The sequence below is a fragment of the Dromiciops gliroides genome, chromosome 3, assembly GCF_019393635.1.
Source record: "Dromiciops gliroides isolate mDroGli1 chromosome 3, mDroGli1.pri, whole genome shotgun sequence".
Lineage (NCBI taxonomy): Eukaryota > Metazoa > Chordata > Mammalia > Microbiotheria > Microbiotheriidae > Dromiciops > Dromiciops gliroides.
In genome coordinates this window covers 667215945-667235862 of record NC_057863.1, presented here as the reverse complement: position 1 = coordinate 667235862, position 19918 = coordinate 667215945, and the positions used below count along the sequence as shown (strand labels likewise).

At 43.5% G+C, this 19918-nt stretch overlaps 1 protein-coding gene across 2 annotated transcripts; it reads right to left on the bottom strand.

Annotated features, from left to right (window-relative positions):
* Window positions 1-2709: 2709 nt before the first annotated feature.
* Window positions 2710-19854, bottom strand: LOC122750605 (zinc finger protein 850-like). Of its 2 annotated transcripts, XM_043997357.1 has the most exons (6): window positions 19574-19854; window positions 18301-18403; window positions 17892-17936; window positions 12264-12390; window positions 8824-8919; window positions 2710-5280 (listed from the first exon to the last, which is right to left on the bottom strand). In XM_043997357.1, the coding sequence occupies exons 3-6, from the start codon at window positions 17922-17924 to the stop codon at window positions 3785-3787; spliced, it is 1752 nt and encodes a 583-aa protein (XP_043853292.1). In that variant the 5' UTR covers window positions 17925-17936; window positions 18301-18403; window positions 19574-19854; the 3' UTR covers window positions 2710-3784. The 2 variants fall into 2 exon arrangements, with proteins under 2 accessions (XP_043853292.1, XP_043853291.1); XM_043997356.1 differs by lacking the exon at window positions 18301-18403.
* Window positions 19855-19918: the final 64 nt, after the last annotated feature.

Here is a 19918-nt window from a genome sequence, read left to right as displayed (position 1 = left end):
GATATTCTCACAGCAGGAAATTCCTTAGTAGTCTCAGGAGAAGCTTCCACAGAATGGCATGTCCAGGAATCAAACTGGGATTATAACAATCCACAGCAATTCCAAGAACTATACAAGAGAGGCCACAAGGTCTCTAAGTAAAAAGTGCACTGGTGTTTACCTCAGGTAGAATATTTGGGCTTCATTTTGGCTGCTGGAACTTGCTCTGTCTCTCCTAAGCAAGTCCAGACAATTCAACAACTTGCTGCTCCCTCTACTAAGAAGCAGTTAAGGGCCATTCTGGGAGCAGCTGGGTATTGCAGACAATGGATATCCTCTTTTGGTGAAATTACTAAGCCTCTTGCAGCTCTAACCAAAAATTCTGTACCAGAACCTTTGCAGCTGGATTCCCAGCATCTCTCAGCTATATCAGAATTGAAGCAGGCATTGTTATCAGCACCTGCACTAGGACTCCCAGATTACAGTAAGCCTTTTACTCTTTCTGTGCATGAACAGAAGGGAGTGGCTTCTGGGGTCCTGACACAATCATTGGGACCTGTCCAGCATCCAGTAGCTTATTATTCCAGCCAACTAGATTCTGTGGCCTGAGGTGCCACCCTGCCTCAGGCCAGTGGCAGCTACAGCCCTTTTGATAGAAAAAGCCTCTGATTTGGTCCTAGGTAATCCTCTTACAGTACAATGTCCCCACGAAGTAGAGGCCCTCTTACTATGTCATAGAACACAAGCCTTTTCAGAAAGGTTGGCTAAGTATGAAGTAATCCTGCTAGGACATGAACATATCACTTTAAAATGCTGTACAGTCCTTAATCCAGCAACACTGCTCCCTAACTTACCACTCTCGGGTGAGCCATTGCATGACTGTGCCTCTTTAGTTGATATGGCTGAGAAACCCCGTGATGACCTTTTGGATGCACCTTTAGAGAACCCTGATATTGTCCTCTATATGGATGGTTCTTTGTTTATGAAAGATGGCACCCATTTCATTATGATATTGTCTGGGCAGCTTCTCTGCCTTCACATTTTAGTGCACAAGCTGCTGAACTTGTGGCTCTTACACAAGCCTGTAAAATAACCAAAGGGAAGAGTGCTACCATTTATACTGACTCCAGATATGCCTTTGGTGTATGCCATGCTGTAGGCAAGCTCTGGCTACCGAGAAGCTTTCTAACATCCTCAGGAAAAGCTATTGCTAACGGAGACATTATCAAAGACCTCCTATCTGCCCTGAAACTTCCCTCTGCTCTAGCAATTGTACATTGCCCTGCCCACACAGGGAATAATGATCCTCTTTCAAAGGGGAATGCACAAGCTGATTCAGCAGCTATGCTCGCTGCTATAGAAGCCCCTGAACATGTATTTAACCTCTCCCCTTCTGAGGAGGTTTCTCTCCACCTAACTTATGATGATTCTAAAGTAAAAAGGTAGAAAAAGAGATTCAATGGAGTCTGGAGGTCCAATCAGCTGCCAGGTCTCCCCTTTGCTACCTTCATTCCATCTCTCGGATCTGAGCGCTCTGTTCACTCTCACTGCAAACAACTCCTTGTAGGATTTCATCACATCTTCCCCAGGTTGCTGCCATAGTCTCTGATCTGGGATCAGCCTGACTCAAGGAGGCCAAGTAAATTTAGTGACAGAAATTTCAGAGCAATTTTATGGAAGAAGGCTCATGCTTGGACTTGTTTAGTTGTCCTCCAGGAGAAAAACTGGGAAACACACACGGATGTTACAGAGGACAATTTAAGCTTAATTAAAAAAAAAAAAAGCTCCACCAAAGACAAACTAAACCCGTCCTAACAAGGAAAGTTGTCCCTAGGTGTGTTGACCTGCTTGAGGAGGTGCAGGAGCTCTCCCACTCTGGCAGTTCTGAAAATAGACAGTGGCTGACCACTTCTGGTTCTTAGTGGAGATTCACTTTGGTATTGGACACTATTGACTTTTCCAAAATTGCTGTTATATTGAGTGCAGCACTTTATTTTACTGTGACAATTTTTATATTTTATTTTTCCCAATTACATGTAAAAAGTTTGTCATTAAAATTGTTGCAAATTCTCTCCTTCCCTCTTGCCTTCACACTGGGGTTGTGATGGGAAACTGAATCTGTTACATGCAATACAAGATGATCCTGCTCCCAGGGCCAGCAAAGGGTCCCTTGTAACCTCCTGCTGACCAGTTGTCTAACCCCTTTACTATCTGAGCTGAGAGATCTCTAAGCTGCTGCTGTTGTCCTGGTGGTGAGAGGCCTGCACTGCACTGTGCCTCTTCCTCAACCACCTCCATCTATCCTGCCTGTCTCCTCAGTTATCTTGGATTGAAAAATGCTTTCATCCCAACATTTTCTGCTTCTGCCCCTCTAGAATTTGATTTGTACAATTATGTAAAGTTCTTTGAGGGGAATTTGGGAATGTTCGGGTGACTTTATGCCTTTACATTGCCACCATAACCCCATTTTCTTACTAACATCATGAATTTAGTCTTTAGTTTAAGAAGCCATAAATTTTGACTGACTTGGAAATGAGATTGACACCTCTCTCATGTATTGGCTGCCTGCCCAGCTTGACAAGAGTTAGAAAAAGGGGAAGACTATCTTTTTTTAAAATCATAAAAGAATTTTATTTTCCAGTTACCTGTAAAGACAGTTTTCAACATTTATTTTCATAAGATTCTCAGTTCCAAATTTCTTCTCCCTCCCTCCCTTCCTTCCCTCTTCCACAAGACAGAAAGCAATCTGATATAGGTTATATATGTACAATCACATGGAACATATCTCTGCATTGAGACTCTTAGTTTTTTTAAAAGGTTTTCAAAGTTCCACAGAAAACTTTTCATTCTATTTGCACTTTTTTCCCTTTGGCTGACCAGACCAAAGGTAAAGGTCACTTGGGATTTACTGATACACCAAATTATCTCCTCTAGAAGTCCCTCAAGATCCCTTTGACTGACAATCACCCCAGATACACCTTAGATGGAATTTAGTTTTTTAGATCCCCCTTCTAGGCTGGGGGAGCAGGAGCAAAGATGGGAGGCTATTTTGATACAAATCACAGGGCCTCTTACCTTCCTACTAGTGGCTGCTTTTTTCCACAATGGTTCTGCTCTTCCTAAAGGCCATCATAGCAATTCCTTCCTTATCACTATGATTGGTGAGTCACAAAAATCCAGAAGCAGAAAGTTAAATGAGAAGTTCTTTGTCACATGCATGTAGCCTTAATGTAGGCTGAAACATACATGTAATGTAGGCCATACATACAGGTGACCTTTGGGAGACCACAAAATTCCCCCAAATTCCCCCAATTTTTATACCCTTGGTCAAATCATGCTGATGTCTTCCCTTCACCAAACATTGTTCCCCAGTTGACATAATACTGATTCAAACCCTTTTCCTCATTCTGAAGACATTCTATTTCTGAGAACATCCAGATGCCTTTCTTCACAAAAGCATGCAATTCATGACCCTATTACCTCCTTTTTTATTTGTTTTGTAAACTGGAGGGTTGGCATGCATTATTTTCTTTTATTTCACCTTTCCTTTATAATCAGGCAAAAAACTTGACCTTTACCAGTAACCTCAATGTTCCAGAAAAAAAGCGCATCCCAGATGAGCACATTCATAAAGCTTCTTTATACTATAACTCCTCTAATGAGCAGATAAGAGACCATTTCTGGCTGAAAGGCTTCTGACACTAAGTTCATAGATGTTTTATAACCAGAATGAATTTTGTGTGGTCAAAGAAGCTCTGTACTCCATTTCAAGCCTTTCCTCATTCATGTCAGTTATATAAGATTCCTATTTCCTATGAATTCTCTGATGAGAAACAAGGGCTGACTTTACAATGAAGGCTTTACCACAGTGACTACATTCATAACATTTCTCTCCAGTATGGATTCTCTGATGGTTAACAAGACCTGACCTCCATGTGAAAGTCTTTCCACATTGATTACATTCAAAAGGTTTCTCTCCAGTGTGGATTCTTTGATGTTGAAGAAGAGCTGACCTCCATGTGAAACTCTTTCCACATTGATTACATCCAAAAGGTTTCTCTCCAGAATGAATTCTCTGATGTTTAACAAGATCTGACATCCATGTGAAAGTCTTTCCACATTGATTACATTCAAAAAGTTTCTCTCCAGTGTGAATTCTCTGATGGTAAACAAGATGGGACCTCCAAGGGAAAGTCTTCCCACATTGATTACATTCAAAAGGTTTCTCTCCAGTGTGGATTCTCTGATGGTTAACAAGAGCTGACCTCCACGTGAAACTCTTTGCACATTGAGTACATTCAAAAGGTTTCTCTCCAGAGTGGATTCTCTGATGTTTAACAAGATCTGACATCCATGTGAAAGTCTTTCCACAATGATTACATTCAAAAGTTTTCTCTCCAGTGTGGATTCTCTGATGGTTAACAAGATGGTAGCTCGATGTGAAAGTCTTTCCAGATTGATTACATTCAAAAGGTTTCTCTACACTGTGGATTATCTGATGGTTAACAAGATGTGACTTCCATATAAAAGTCTTTCCACACTGATTACATTCAAAAGGTTTCTCTCCAGTGTGGATTCTCTGATGGTTAACAAGAGCTGACCTCCATGTGAAAGTCTTTGCACATTGAGTACATTCAAAAGGTTTCTCTCCAGTGTGGATTCTCTGATGTTTAACAAGATCTGATGGCCATGTGAAAATCTTTCCACAATGATTACAATCAAAAAGGTTCTCTCCAGTATGGATTCTCTGATGGTTAACAAGATGGGACCTAGATGTGAAAGTCTTTCCACACTGATTACATTCAAAAGGTTTCTCTCCAGTGTGGATTATCTGATGTTTAACAAGATAGGACCTCCATGTGAAAGTCTTTCCACATTGATTACATTCAAAAGGTTTCTCTCCAGTATGGATTCTCTGATGGTTAACAAGAGTTGACCTCCATGTGAAAGTCTTTCCACATTGACTACATTCAAAAGGTTTCTCTCCAGTATGGATTCTCTGATGTTTAACAAGAATTGACTTCCATGTGAAAATCTTTCCACAATGATTACATTCAAAAGGTTTCTCTCCAGTGTGGATTCTCTGATGGTTAACAAGATGTGACCTTGAAGGGAAAGTCTTTCCACATTGATTACATTCAAAAGGTTTTTCCCCAGTGTGGATTCTCTGATGTGTTGCAGCACAGATTTCTCTCCTATCAAAATCAGAGGGATCATTATTTATGCATCTTTGCTGGCGAGTTTCTTCCTCAGAAAGGCCTATCTCTGCAGGAGTCTCCTTTATTTCCAGTTTGTTCTTTCCTAAAAAACCAAACAAACAATTAAACATAAAGACAGACATGTATACACAGATTTATAATTATATCCCCTTCCCTCTACTGGCAGAATATAAAGGGATTTACATTCTCGTTCCTGGAGACAAAGTCTCCAAACTTAAATGGGTAGAATCAAGCATTTGAAAATGTCATTACCGGGGCAGCAAGGTGGCATAGTGGATGGAGCACTGGCTCTGGAGTCAGGAGGACCTGACTTCAAATCCAGCCTCAGACACTTGACACTTACTAGCTGTGTGACCCTGGGCAAGTCACTTAACCCCAATAGCCTCACCAAAAAAAAAAAAAAAAAGAAAATGTCATTAGCTCACATTTGAAGGATGATTTTACTTATTAAATAGTCTTTTTTCTTATTATATGTAAAGAAGGTTTTCAACATTCATATTTCTAAGATTGTCAGTTCCAAGTTTTTCTCCCTCCCTCTCTTATTCCCTCCCTGAAAGAGTAAGCAATCTGGTATAGGTTATACATGTACAATCAGGTTATACAAATTTTCACATTAGTCACATTGTGAAAGTCTCCCTTCAGAAACTTGCTAGTACTGTGACCCTTGTCCAGGACCTCTCTCTGCCTCAGTTTCTTCATCTGTAATATGAGCATAATAATAGTGCCTAACTCCTAGAGTTATGAAGATCAAATGAGATGTTTATCTACTGCATGGCACAGAGTAGGTGCTATGTAAAAGCTATCTACCTGGTAGGCCTGAAGTCAGAAAGACTCATCTTCCTGAGTTCAACTCTGACCTGAGACACTTACTAGCTGTAGGACCACAGACAAGTGACTTAACTATATTTGCCTCAGTTTATTCATGTGTCAAATGAGGTAGAGAAGGAAATGATCCACCCCACCTGGATCTCTGCCAAGAAAACAGTAAATGGGGTCACAAAGATTGAGAAAAGACTGAAAAATGACTGAAGAATAAGTGTGGGCTTTTTTTCTTTGTCTGTTGTTTGTCAGATCTTTACTGGGTAAATGGACAAAGGTCGGCAGGGTCCAGTGTAGTCCTTCTTGGAAGAAGCTTTCCTCATGGTAGCCAGGACTTTGCTGGGCTCCTCTCTCTTCCTCTTGGCTTGGATGTGAGTTCGCACCCTTTTTTGGGATGAACGTTAAGGCTCGCTCATTCTTGGGGACCTTGAACAATTCTATGACCTGCCTCTCATAAAGGGCAAACCCACACACCTCTCAGATCATATATCTCACAAACTTGGTATGTTTTGTTAGGCGCCAACAGTGGCGGCTGTGTCCCGGCTTTGGAAGGTTTTTGGTAACTCCTTGGACCTTGTTGAGGCCCACGGCCATGGGGCAGGAGATGTCCATGGCTTTGTCATGATTGTAGCCTCAAGAGCAGCCACAACAGAAGGGGGTGCTATTATTTTTAACATTATTGTTTTGATTTCTGCTCTTGCCTCATTCTGCTTTCCTTAAACTGTTATCATACCCAGTCTTTGTACTCCCTTATTTCCCTGTTGATCTAAATGTCTGTCCATTCCAACACTCTCTCTTTGTGAGGAGATCAGCCCAGGGTGAGTGGGGTTCATGAGCTGTTGCTTCTTCTCAAACCATCTCCATGTTTGCCTAGTAGACTGTGAGCTCTGTGACAGCAGGGACATGTACCTTCCTTGGTATGCTCAGGGCTTAGCACAGCACCAAAACCAGAAGGTGCCTAACCAGTGTTTACTGAGGGCCTGACTGGGCCCAGGCCTGACCCTAGGCCCCAGTGCCCACATTCTGGTCTCTCTCCTAGCTGTCAGATGCAGGAGCCTGACCAAGGATTCTGCAAGAATGGGACAGAGATGGAGCCAGAAAGGGACTTGAGCTGATGATTTAGGCAAAGCTTAGCCTTGGATGACTTCCAAGTAAGACAGCAGCCTTCTCTCCTCCTCATGGAATGTTGAATGGAGGAGAATAAAATCATAAAAGAAGGCTTCCTGGGTCCACCACAAATTTAGGTAGGTCCCCTCAGCTGGGCCCCCACTGGGGCAAGGCAATGCTCTGCCATCTCCCTGATGCCCTATGCCACTCACCCTAGCAGCTTTTCCAGATCTTTGCAATCCTCCCCAAAGCTCCCTTATGGCTGGCTTCCAGCCCTCCCCGACCTTCTCACTTGAGAATTTGGCCTCTTATTTCACTGACAAAACTGGACCTTTACCAAGAGCTATCTCCTCCTCCTCATCTCACATCAATCAGATTCTCCTTTTCCTCTTTGACCTCAGCAGCAGAAAACAAGATCATCTTTCTGCTCCCTGAAGCAAATCCCTTTAAATGGTGCAAATTCTCTCCTTCCATCCTGTCATCCACCTTCTGCTTCTCCTCTACCCAAAAGGAATCTCAGCCTCTTTCCCCCCACCCTCCTTCCTGCTACATTCCTAATGATCTCTGAGGCATCCTCCCCAGAGCCCAGGCTCACAAAGTAACTGCCTGAATGCCTGGACCCCCACAGTCACACTCCCCACCCCCATGTTCAATCTGTTCCAATGTCCTGCGATTCCAGCTGTGTAACATGTCTCCAAGACAGCCCCTTCTCTCCCCAAACTGTCCCTGTCTGGGTCCAAGTGCCATTAATCTCACACCTGAGGTCCTTAAGGGCCTGCTGGTGGGTCTGGCTGCCTCATCTCCCCCCAGTCCAGTCATTCCTCCCCCCATTTATCAAGTTCATCTTCCTAAAGCTCTCACCTGACCAGGTCACCACCTACTGGACAAGCCCCAGTGGCTGCCCAGCAAAGGGATCCCATATAAACCCCTCTGGGGCTGCTAAGGCACTTCATCCCCTACTCCCTCTGCTACTCCTCCAGCTTCTTTCACCCTATTTCCCCCAGATATTCTAGACTCCAGGGGTGAGGGCCTCCCTTCTGTTCTGTGAACAGGACCCTCTACTTCTTGACACCAGGGGTTTTCCTCCCCTCCCTGTTGGCTAGAATGCCCACCCTGCCTTCCCAGAAGCCCTGGCTGGAGCCCCCCTGACACACTCAGTCTTCCCCAGCCCTCCTTCACTTTAGGGCCTTCCCTCTCTTGACCAGCTCTAACTTGTCCATAGTGGGCTCCTACATAGTTGTTGTGGTGGTGTTTGCCCCACCAGGCTGTGAGCTCCATGGGAGATGGGGACAGCCCTGGCATCTCTTTAGGACCCCAGTGCTTAGGGCCTGACATGTAGCAGACCCTTCTGTGTTTGCTGACTTGAAGGCCTAAGAAAGAGCTCAAACTGAAAAGCCTTAGCCCCTTTACACTTTCAGGAGAGGTTCATGCCCCAAATTACAAACAGTGACTTCCTATAGGATCACAGCTTGATCCCTGGAAGGGAGTGGAAAGGCCATGAAGTGCAATTGCCCCATTGTACAGATGGGAAACCTGAGGCTTGGGGGCTCAAGGGACTGGCCCAGGAAGCCACTGCTAAAAATGTCTGACAAAGAAATCCAAGGCAGGTCTTCCTGCCCCTAAATCAAGCCCTTGCTTCACAACACATTGAAGCCTCTTGTCATCATGAGTCTCCTATACCTGCTATCACTTCACTCACCTGGACAGCAGCGCCTCAGGCCTTCTTGCTCCAGCATCCACCGTGTTTCCCTTTGCTCAAAATAAGAGATCACATCTTCTCTGGGAACAGGAAGCCCTGGGCAGGGAAAACCAGTTGGGGATGAGCACGGAGAGAACCTGGGGATTTACTTCTCTCTAGGGAAAGGGGGTGGATACACAGCTGCTCCATTTTGAGAATCACTCCATTATTTTCAGACATGAGTCTGTACTCACCCCTCACTGACTATAAAGCAAGTCACCCAAAACAGAATGTGCCATGTTATCCTCTTGTACAACCTGTCCTGAGAACCAGCCAAATCCTCTGCCCCCTTCTGTCATCTTCCATTCTCTCAGAAACTCCTAACCCCAAAACTGGGTAAAAGGGTTAACATGGTGCCAGAGCAGCCTTCAGCCCCAGCTACAGGGACCTTGATGACTGAGCTTTTGGCCTTTCCCTCAACACTGCTCCTCACTCCCTGAAGCCTTTGTAAACCTTGGGGGCTGTTCATTCAGGGAGTGTTTGCCTCTCCAGGGGAGAGTCTCCTGCTGGCAAACTCCAGAAACCCTAGTTGGTCCAAATTCTATTTCTGCTCCAGTCTCTTCTTCCTGCCAAAGAGAGGGGCATGCAAGCAAGGACCACATGATTGTGGCATGTAAAACTATGTGTGGGTCACCTAATTTCTGTCTCAAGTTTATGGAAAATTATCTCGCATTTCCAATATATATGTTACATATAAATTAGCAGTTTGGGGGCATTAAGCCTTTATTAAATTATATTAAATATTAGTAAAAAGAGAACACCTGGTTCAGAAAGCTAAGAAGAGGCCTATCTAGCCTAGAGGAGAAAAGAGAGCCCAGCCTGGCCTGCTTCCTCCTCCATGTCTTCTGCCTCCAATAGAGTCTAATGGAGACTGTGTGTGGAAGCTTTTTCTGCATCTGGAGGAGAGGCGGTCCTTACACCCTGCTTCAAGCTAACTGGTCAGCATCAACCAAACCCATTGGTTCACTGGACTTGAGGGTGGTCCTGTGTTGAGGTCAGAGTTCATACCCTGAGAACACACCCTATTGAGGATCAGGCAGGTGTGGTTTTAATTGAATTATCTTTAAGTAAGTTAATCAGCCAAGTCAGTCAATCCAATCAATCTTAATCTAATCAATGGGGGGGGGGGCCCTTTGGGAGTTCCTCAAACCCTACTATTGCCTCACATCCCCCCCTCTGCTTAGTTAGAAACAGGGTTTCCTTAAATGAAGCAATATTTACAAAGGGCTCTCAAACACATGATGATTAACAATATAAAGAGCAATGAAAAGAGAGAAGAAAATTTGAGCCATACATTGACAAAAAACTTAAGGGCCAGTCTCCTTTAGGAGGTGGAGATTACCAGGAATGTATGTGGGGCAGCTAGGTGGCACAGTGGATAAAGCACTGGCCCTGAGGAGGACCTGAGTTCAAATCCAGCCTCAGACACTTGATACTTACTAGCTGTGTGACCCTAGGCAAGTCACTTAATCCCCATTGGCCCACAAAAAACAAAAACAAAAAGAATGTATGCAATAGGAAAAGGAAAACAGGAAAATGTCCATTTAAGTCTTTCAGAGTCTTATCTCAGATGATTCTATGGAGGTCAGTCATCTGGTTGTGGCTTGGGATTCTGTCTCTGGAGTCTGGGCATGGTCTCAGGTGTGGTTTTCTCATTTGTTTTAGATGCTGGTAATCAGCTAGAAAGTCTCAGCTGGAAGGTTATGAGAGTGGTTGTAGAGAAGTCTCTCAGGTCTTTCAGATAGTGGTGATCCGCTAGAAAGTCTCCTCAGCTGGAAAGTTTCCTACAAAACTGATCTTAAAACAACTTGAAGTAGCTTTGCCAATAACCAAATCCAACAATGAGAGTTCTCAAAAACATGTCTAAGGAAATTCAGAATCTTTTGGAGATTTTACGATTATGTATTGTCCAGTTGTTATATATGAAACAGATATAATGACAAAAAGGGAATTTTTAAAAAACTTAATATTACTGTAAACCCCGTGTGGAGAATAATTTGAGAAGATGTAAGGTAAAGGCTTCAGATTCCACTGTCCCTTCCCCTTCCCTGCACTGTCAGTCCTCTGCATCTCTCTGACAGAGTCTATAACTGTTTTGATTCTGACCCTTGAACATTTTTCTAAATTCACTGTTTATCATCTGTCTGTAAGTTCTCTTTGCCTAACCCTACAGTACCACATTGTGTGTCCCTGTCTATTTCAGTAATAGCAAAATCTAAGGGGTTGATGGCTATTCTCAACTGTCTGACCTCGCTGCCTCATGGCCAGGAATGCCTGGACTTAAAGTTGGCCTCAGACGGTTACCAGCTGGGTGCCCCTGGCCAATTCAATTAACCTGATTGGTTCAATTTCCTCAACTGACTAAGGGGGATAATAATAATGTCACTGAACCTGGAAGATTATTGGGAGGCTGAAGTACCACAATATTGGAGAGAAAGCCCCTGGCAAGTAGCAGGTGCATAGAAATGCTTCCTCCCTTCCCTTTCTTTCCAACCGTCTCTGCTGGAATGTTAGGGCAGTAAGAGGGAAGCTGAAGGACACACCTGCTACACTGGCCACAAACCAGAGCTGGGAGTGACCAGTGTATGCTTGTTGAAGAGAATACTCCAAACACTAGACCCCTCCCAAAAGGAAGGGGGGTCAAGGAAAAGCTGCCTGGGAGAACTGTGGAGTATGGATGCTGATTGAACCATATTATTTCTTTTGTTTTGGGTGCTGTTGTTTTTTTTTTCTATTTTGAGATTTTGCATCACTGCTCTGATTTTTTCTCTTGTAGCAGGATTAGTGCAGAGATAGGATTGATGTTGTTATGTGTATATATATGTGTGTGTATATATCTATATCTATATCTATATGTATAGAGATATATAGATATAACCTATATCAGATTGCCTGCTGTCTAGGGGAGCAGGGAGGGAGGGAGAAAAATCTGAAATTGTAGAGCTTGTATGGACAAAGGTTGAGAACTATCTTTACATGTAATGGAAAAAAATAAAATACCTTAAACATTAAAAATAAATAAATAAAAAATAAAGTTTAAAAAAAAAGCTGCCTGGGCAGTTTGCAGAGACTTGGCAGATAAAACTCATGTCCAGGGAGAGATTAGACTAAGTCACCTCTGACATTAGTTCCATGTCTGAGATGCTTCCACATGGATTTGATCTTTAACCTGAAGCTACCTAGGACTGCTAAGGGGCAGCTTCAATAGCAACCAAGGAAACCCTCAGGTTCCCATCACACAATGCAAAGACTTTCTATAGGAGAACCAGAAAGCAGAAGGAGCCTGTCTCTGGGACACAGGAGACCAGCACTCTTCCCTCTCTGATAAGTCATAGATGCTCCAAAGCCTGCACAGGAGGGAATAAGGATATTCCCTTTGATTGCAGGGAAAGTGTCCTTACCCAGGGAGAGCAGGTTCCAGGCATTCTCCAGCATGACCTCCTTGTACAGCTCCTTCTGAGGGGGGTCCAAGAGCCCCCACTCCTCCTGGGTGAAGTCCACAGCCACATCCTTGAATGTCACTGACTCCTAAATCATCAGAAGTCAGAGGACAAAGAGCTGAAAGACACTTCAGAACTAGAGAGAGGCAGCTGAAGCACAGAGAAGGGATTTGCTCAAAGGTCAAACCCTCTCTGAGTGTCAGAATCAACCCTTGATATCAGTCAGTAGGAGCCTGATGCAACTTTATGAGAAGCATTTTTTATCATCAGTTGGAATAAAGCTGAGAAACACCTTACTATGAAATGTGTCTCTGCAATCAAGGAAAAAGTTTGTGTACTATCTGTGAGGAAGGAGGACTTGTGGAGGAGAAAGAGAGAGGGTAATGGGAAATGACATATTCCAAGGAAAAGTCTGTAAGAAGCTGGCAGGTGCACTACATTCTGGGGGAAAAACATTTAATTTCATCACTTAGCAGACAATAAAGTTTTTAAAAAGATCTTCCTTGAATGGCTGAAATAGTCTTATCTGGTTAAAAGTAGGAACAAGATTCATAGAGATATTCATCAGAATTTGGGCTGCACTGAGTAGTGTGAGATGGTTTCCAGCAAAGTGAAGGAGAAATTAGTACATTGAGGACTTGAAGTCACTCTGGATATACTATGGTCTAGGCAAAACCATTTATACCTTTGCTTTATGATTGTTTTCATTTGTCTATAACATATATTTCTTAATTATAAAGTTATGTAGTAATAAGAGTACCTAGGATGGAGATAGAGCAATGGGCTTGGAATCAGGAAGATTCAACGTGTGTTCAAATGTGGCCTCAGAAACTTATTAGCTGTGTGAACCTTGGCAAGTCACTTAACCCTGTTTGCCTCAGTTTTCTTAACTGTACAATGAGCTGGAGAAGGAAATAGCAAACTACTCCAGTATCTGTGCCAAGAAAATCACAAATCAGGACAGCTGGGTGGCACAGTGGATAGCACCTCTGGCCCGGGAGTCAGGAGTTCCTGAGTTCAAATCTAGCCTGAAACACTTGATACTTACTAGTTGAGTGACCCTGGGCAAGTCACAACACCATTTGCTTTGCAAATCACCCACTTATCACACCTCCCCTGCCCAACCCCCCCCCCCAACCCAACAAATATGTTTAAGTCTTGAGTATGACTGAAATCACTGATCAAAAACAATGCAGAAAGGAGGGTCCCATTATTGCTTTTAAAAAGCAATATTTAATTACCTTGGGTTTTGTTTGCGCTAATCCATCAGAAAATTTCTTCTACTTTCTTTGAGAAATAAATGATCTAAACATACACATAGAACTCCATGTGCTTCCCTTCAAGCAGTAGTCTGAGGGCCTCTGGACAAATGAGTGTGACTGCCTGGCAACTTAAAGGCATAAAAATCTACCCATGGGAAATCAGGGTCCTTCAGACAGCAGATTTCCCATGATGGCACATTTCCACACCTTGCTCTACTAACCAGATGAGCACCTACATGGAAGTGAGGGGAGCCCTTTCTAGTCAAATGAAAGAACTCCAGTATCCTCATTGAATGTCCATTTTTTATATACATATTTTATTATTTTACAGTTACATGTAGAGATAGTTTTCTACATTTGTTTTTATAAGATTTCTAGTTTCAAATTTTCCTCCCTCCCCCCTTTCCCTCCTCCCTCCCCAAGACAGTAAGTAATCTGACATAGGATATATATGTACAATCACATTAAACATATTTCTGCATTAGTCATGTTATGAGAGAAGAATCAGAGCAAAAAGGAAAAACCTCAAAAAAGAAAAACACAAACAACAAAAACAATAGAAATCTGCATCCAGATTCAACAGTTCTTTTTTTTCTGGATTTGGAGAGCATTTTCCATCATGAGTCCTTTGGAATTATCTTGGACCATTGTATTGCTGAGAAGAATCAAGTCTATCACAGTTGATCAACACACAATGTTGTTGATACTGTGGAAAATGTGGTTCTGCTCAACTCACTCATCATCAGTTCATGCAAGTACTTACAGGTTTCTCTGAAATCTGGACTGCTCATCGTTTCTTACAACACAATAGTATTCCATTATATTCATATACCACAACTTGTTCAGTCATTCCCAAATTGATGGGCAACCCCTCAATTTCCTATTCCTTGCCACCACAAAAAGAGCAGCTATATTTTTGTACATGTAGGTCCTTTTCCCTTTTCCATGATCTCCCTGGTAAAATGACCTAATAGTGGTATTTCTGGGTTAAAGAGTATGCGCAACTTTATAGCCCTTTAGGCATAGTTCCAAACTGCTCTCCAGAATGGTTGGATCAGTTCACAGCTCTACCAACAATGCATTAGTGTACCATTTTTTCCACAGCTTCTCCAACATTATTATTTTCCTTTTTTAAATCATATTAGCCAATCTGATAGATGTCAGAGGGTACTTCAGAGTTGTTTTAATTTGCACCTCTCTAATCAATAGTGATTTAGAACATTTTTTCATATGGCAATAGTTTGGTTTCTTCATCAGAAAAGTGCCTGTTCATCTCCTTTGACCACTTCTAAATTGGGAAATGACTTGGATTCTTATAAATTTGATTTAGTTCTTGATATATTTTAGAAATGAGGCCTTTATTAGAAATATTGGCTATAAAAATTGTTTCCCAGTTTTCTGTCTCTCTTCTAAAAACTCCAGTGTCCTCAATGAATGTCCTTTTTTAAATTTTTTTGTGAGGCAATTGGAGTTAAGTGATGTGCCCAGGGTCAAACAGCTAGTGTTTTGTTGTTGTTGTTGTTTTGGTTTTTTTTTTTTTTTTTAGTGAGGCAATTGGGGTTAAGTGACTTGCCCAGGGTCACACAGCTAGTAAGTGTTAAGTGTCTGAGGCCAAGTTTCAACTCAGGTACTCCTGAATCCAGGGCCGGTGCTTTATCCACTGCACCACCTAGCCACCCCAATGAAAGTCCTTTTAATGCTATACTTTGATAAACCTTTTTTTCCTTGTTAAATAAAATGCCTGATTTTTGTGGGTTTTTTTTTTGGTGGGGCAATGGGGTTTAAGTGACTTGCCCAGGGTCACACAGCTAGTGTTAAGTGTCTGAGGCTGAGTGTTGTAATGATTGGAATGATGCCACCTACTGGAGACTTGCTGTGGGAAAGCTCCACCATGAGGAAAATGCCTCAGAGGCATTGTGGTTTTTCCTTGGCGTCAGGAAATGACGTTTGCTCATGGGTGCTGTCTATCAAGGCTACCAGCCAATCAACTTGAGGAGCCTCCTATTTTCTGGGAGGAGACAGGAAGGAGGAGAGGGAGCCTGCGTGGGAGTGCTTGGGTTTTTGGGTTCCTGACTTGATGGTGGTGGTGGCGGCTGAGGACTTCACAGGAAATTTGAGGAAAGATAGGAATGCCAGGCTGTTGGAATTCTGTTCTCAATCTTTTTCTTTCTATTTTCCAATAAACCCTTAAAAATCTAAACTCGTTTTATCAGTGATTTTAGTCAGTTTCCCCCAAAACTGGGGGAACAGATTAGAATCCACATTTAGAATCTTAAATTACACAGTGTGAACTCAAATTCTGAATCTAGGGCCGGTGCTTTATCCACTGTGCCACCTAGCTGCCCCCGAATGCCAGATTTTTGCTTAACATCTAAAGTGAGTATTGGCTTGAGTCTGTTGGTTCCGTACATTATACCCTGATTTGGTGAACCCAGGACCTGCTCTAGCCTACAGCAGCACCAACATTTCCAAGAAACTGTCTGAAGCCCCTTGACACACTAACTGGTCTCTCAGCCCTTCCTCTTCACCTTGCTACTCTTATGGTCTCTGCAGTGCATGCATGGCACTCTGCACAGGGTAAAACAAATTATGCCACCAGGAAGCTGAATTTCTATAGTATTGTGGCATAAGGTTAAGCTAGTCCTGGTGTTCAGGAACAACAGAGGTAGGGATGAGAATCCCAGTGGCCTCTTTGAAGCAGTAGAGATGCCTTCCATCATTCAATCACGGTGTCTGGGTAGGTCTTAGAAACAAAAGAGCAGTGAGATGTCCTCAGAGCTTTCTGTACTAGAAATTTGGGGCTTGCATGGCTAGGGCCTTTCCAAAATGCTTACTGACTTGACCCAAGAACTAGTAAAGGAGAGGGATTCAATATTCATTAGGGAAATTGGTCTATAATTTTCTTTCTCTGTTTTGGCTCTGCCTGGTTTTGGTATTAACACCATATTTGTATCATAAATAGAATTTGGTAGAACTCCTTCACCTATTTTTCCAAATAATTTGAATAATATTGGAATTGTTATTTAAATGTTTGGTAGAGTTCACTTGTAAACCCATCTGGCCCTGGAGATATTTTCTTAAGGAGTTCATTAATGGCTTGTTCAATGTCTTTTTCTGATATGGGCTTACATAAGGATTTTATTTCCTCTTCAGTTGACCTGGGCAGTTTGTATTTTTGTAAATATTTATCCATTCCATTTAGATTGTCAAATTTATTGGCATACAATTGGGCACAATAGTTCCTAATTATTGCTTTAATTTCCACTTCATTGGTGGTGAAATCATACCTTTCATTTTTGATACTGGTAATTTGGTTTTCTTTCTTTTTTTTAATCAAATTAACCAATGGTTTATCTATTTTATTGGTTGTTTTTTCATAAAAGCAGCTCTTGGTTTTATTGATTAATTCTATAGTTTTCTTGCTTTCAATTTTATTAATTTCTACTTTAATTTTCAGAATTTCTAATTTAGTATTTGAATGGGTATTTTTAATTTATTCTTTGTCTAGTTTTTTAAATTGCATGTCCAAAATCATTGATCTCATTTTTCTCTTTTTTATTGATGTAAGCATTTAGAAATATAAAGTTTCCCCTAAGCACTGCTTTGGCTGCATCCCATAGATTTTTGTATGTTGTCTCATTATTGTCATTGTCTTGGAGGAAGCTATTGATTATTTCTATGATTTGTTGTTTGACCCAATCATTCTTTAGAATGAAATTATTTAATTTCCAATTAATTTTCAGTCCACCTTTCCATGGCTCTCTATTATATGTAATAAAGGAATTCTAGCAAATTCTTTTTATGACACATATAAGGTGATGATACCTAAGCCAGGAAGAGCCAAACAAGAGAAAGAACATTCCATAATGAATACTGATGAAACATTTTAAATAAAATATTAGCAAAGTGATCACAGCAATTTATTACAAGGATTATACACTATGAATGGGTGGGATTTATACCAGGAATGCAGGGCTGGTTCAATATTAGGAAAACCAACATAATTGACCACATCAGTGACATAATCCCTAGGTAATAGAGACTAATGAGTTAAGTGTCAGTCACTTTTAAAGAGGGGAAACTTAAAAACAAACAGGAGAGGGCAGCATTGGGGGGGGGGGAAGGGAAGTGCTCAAGACACCAGGGTCCCCCTAAATCAACTGAAAAAACAGAATATGAGAGCAGGGCAGGGTGGTTACTGTATTCAATTTCATGCCTGTTTTTGTAAAGATATGATGAATGAGTAAGGAATTGCCAGCTTTGTAGACAATCTCCTAGGTCTATGGATTGATGATATTGGTCATGGCTGTGGATGGGCCGAACTCACCTGGGCTGCAGGTCTGCTGCTCTTAGGAGCCATTCTCTCTCAATCCTGTGTGGGAGGAAAGTTACCAAAGTGAGTCCATTTTGTAAAGTTCCCCCATCTTCTCCCTAGTACTTATCTACCTCAGGGATCAGCTTCCCCCACCCTTTATGGCCCCACAAAGGTAGCCAACTGCAAAGCTCTTACAATCAGATGGAATGTTTTAATTCTATGCCTTTCTAATACCCATGACACAGTAGGGAGCCACCTGGAAAGCCCCTCCCCACTTCTTTGGCCCAGCACAGAAAAGCCCATCTCCCCCACCCCATAATCTCTGCCTCTGGACTCATACTCTGGGGTATTGTTATCAGCACTAACTTATACAAAATTTAGAATTCCCCTCCCACATTGGTGTCTGCACTTGAAACTATACCTGCTTGGGTCAGTCCTATGTCCTCTGCAGACAGAGCTGGGGAGGGAGAAGAATCCCAGAAGGGGAGAGGTCTTTCCTTTCTCCTCCAAGGCAGGAGGCTGGCCTTTGGGGATTTACATTGGGTGAGGTCTCATAAGCATTACAAAGGCCCAGGCCCTGCCTACAGGGGAGATACTGCAGCCAGTGGAGGGAAGGCAGGAGCTGGGAGGGTCAGGCTTGGAAATGAAGGTGGTCGGAAAAGGAAGACTACTCCCTTCCCTCTCTTACAGTCCCTAGCCCCGCCCCCCCACCCCCCCACCTTCTGCAGATACCAAATAGGCAGGAGTCCACCCCTAGATGGGATGAGACCAGTCAGAGCCTCAATGGCCCTGAGTCCCAGCTCTCCATCCAACTGGTATTCTGTCCTCCCAGCATCCACTCTCCCCAACTAACACACAGGCATCATCTAGACAATGGACGGCTTGATCCAGGAGGGATCGAAGCTAGGGAAAGTTGACTGGGATGGCTCTGGAATGGATCTGCCAGGAAATGACCAGAGGAAGTCTGAGACTGGGAGGGAAAACTGAGTCTGGGTTTCAGCACCTTGTTGGGCACCTGAGAGCCTTGAGAGAAGTGGGGGCAGGGAAGCAGGAGGGCGGGGGCAGTGGGGCTGAGGGAGGGGCTGGGAGGTATAGCTCAGGGAGGTCAGGGGCACTGGAGGGACAGGACTATTGTGCACAGCTGAGCCTGGGAAAGCAGGACGACTCTGTCCTGAGGTGTACATAGGAGCCGGGGGGACTCCTGGGTCCCTCTGTTAGTCCTCAGGCTTTGGATATCTCAAGGGAACCAGCCAAAGAGCCAGGAATTCAGATAAAGGGAGCCAGGAAAGAGCTTTGGCTCCTGCCTCCAAGGGGCCTGGGAACAGGAAGGTGGGACTTGTGGATCCTGATGGGGGCCGGTCTGAGGGCAGAACAACTGAATCTGTTCAGGAAGTGGGGTCAGGGAGAAAGGACACCTGAGTCCTGCTGGGAAGGCCTGAGCAGGACACCTGGTCCCTAAGGGCAAAGGCTGAAGTTTGGGAAAGTGGGACCCAATGGGAAATCTCAGGAGGGTCCGCGAGGATATCGAGAAAGTGATGGGGAGTCTAGAACAGATATGGGGGAGCTGGTCCAGTAGCCAGGCCTGGGAGGGAGGCGTGCTTCTGGCAGACCTGGAGGATGAGACCCAATGCCCAGGACAGCCAGCAAAAGCCAGTGGGGGGGGGGGGAGGGGGGCGGGGCTGGCCCCGACCTACCTGGGATCTACAAGCACAGAGCTGGCTTCTGGAAGGCAGAGGGATCACAGCTCAAAGACTTCCGGCTTCCCATCAGCCCACTCAGGAAGGCTCCTCCTAGTCCCAAGAGCACCTCCCGATCCAGCCCCTGAGGTCCTCATAATGAGCCCTTCCTCCAATCGCACTCAGAGCCAGGACTCCAGGACTCAAGCACTCTGCCTGCCTCTCCTACCTCCCCTCCCTAAGCCCTGCCCTCCCTCACTTACAAGGCCTTCACTCCAATGATCCCTTCTCCTGCCTTAAACTCCTCCCAGGCCTCCAAACTCCACCCCCGTGCTCAGACTCCACCTGGGGCACCGCCCACCA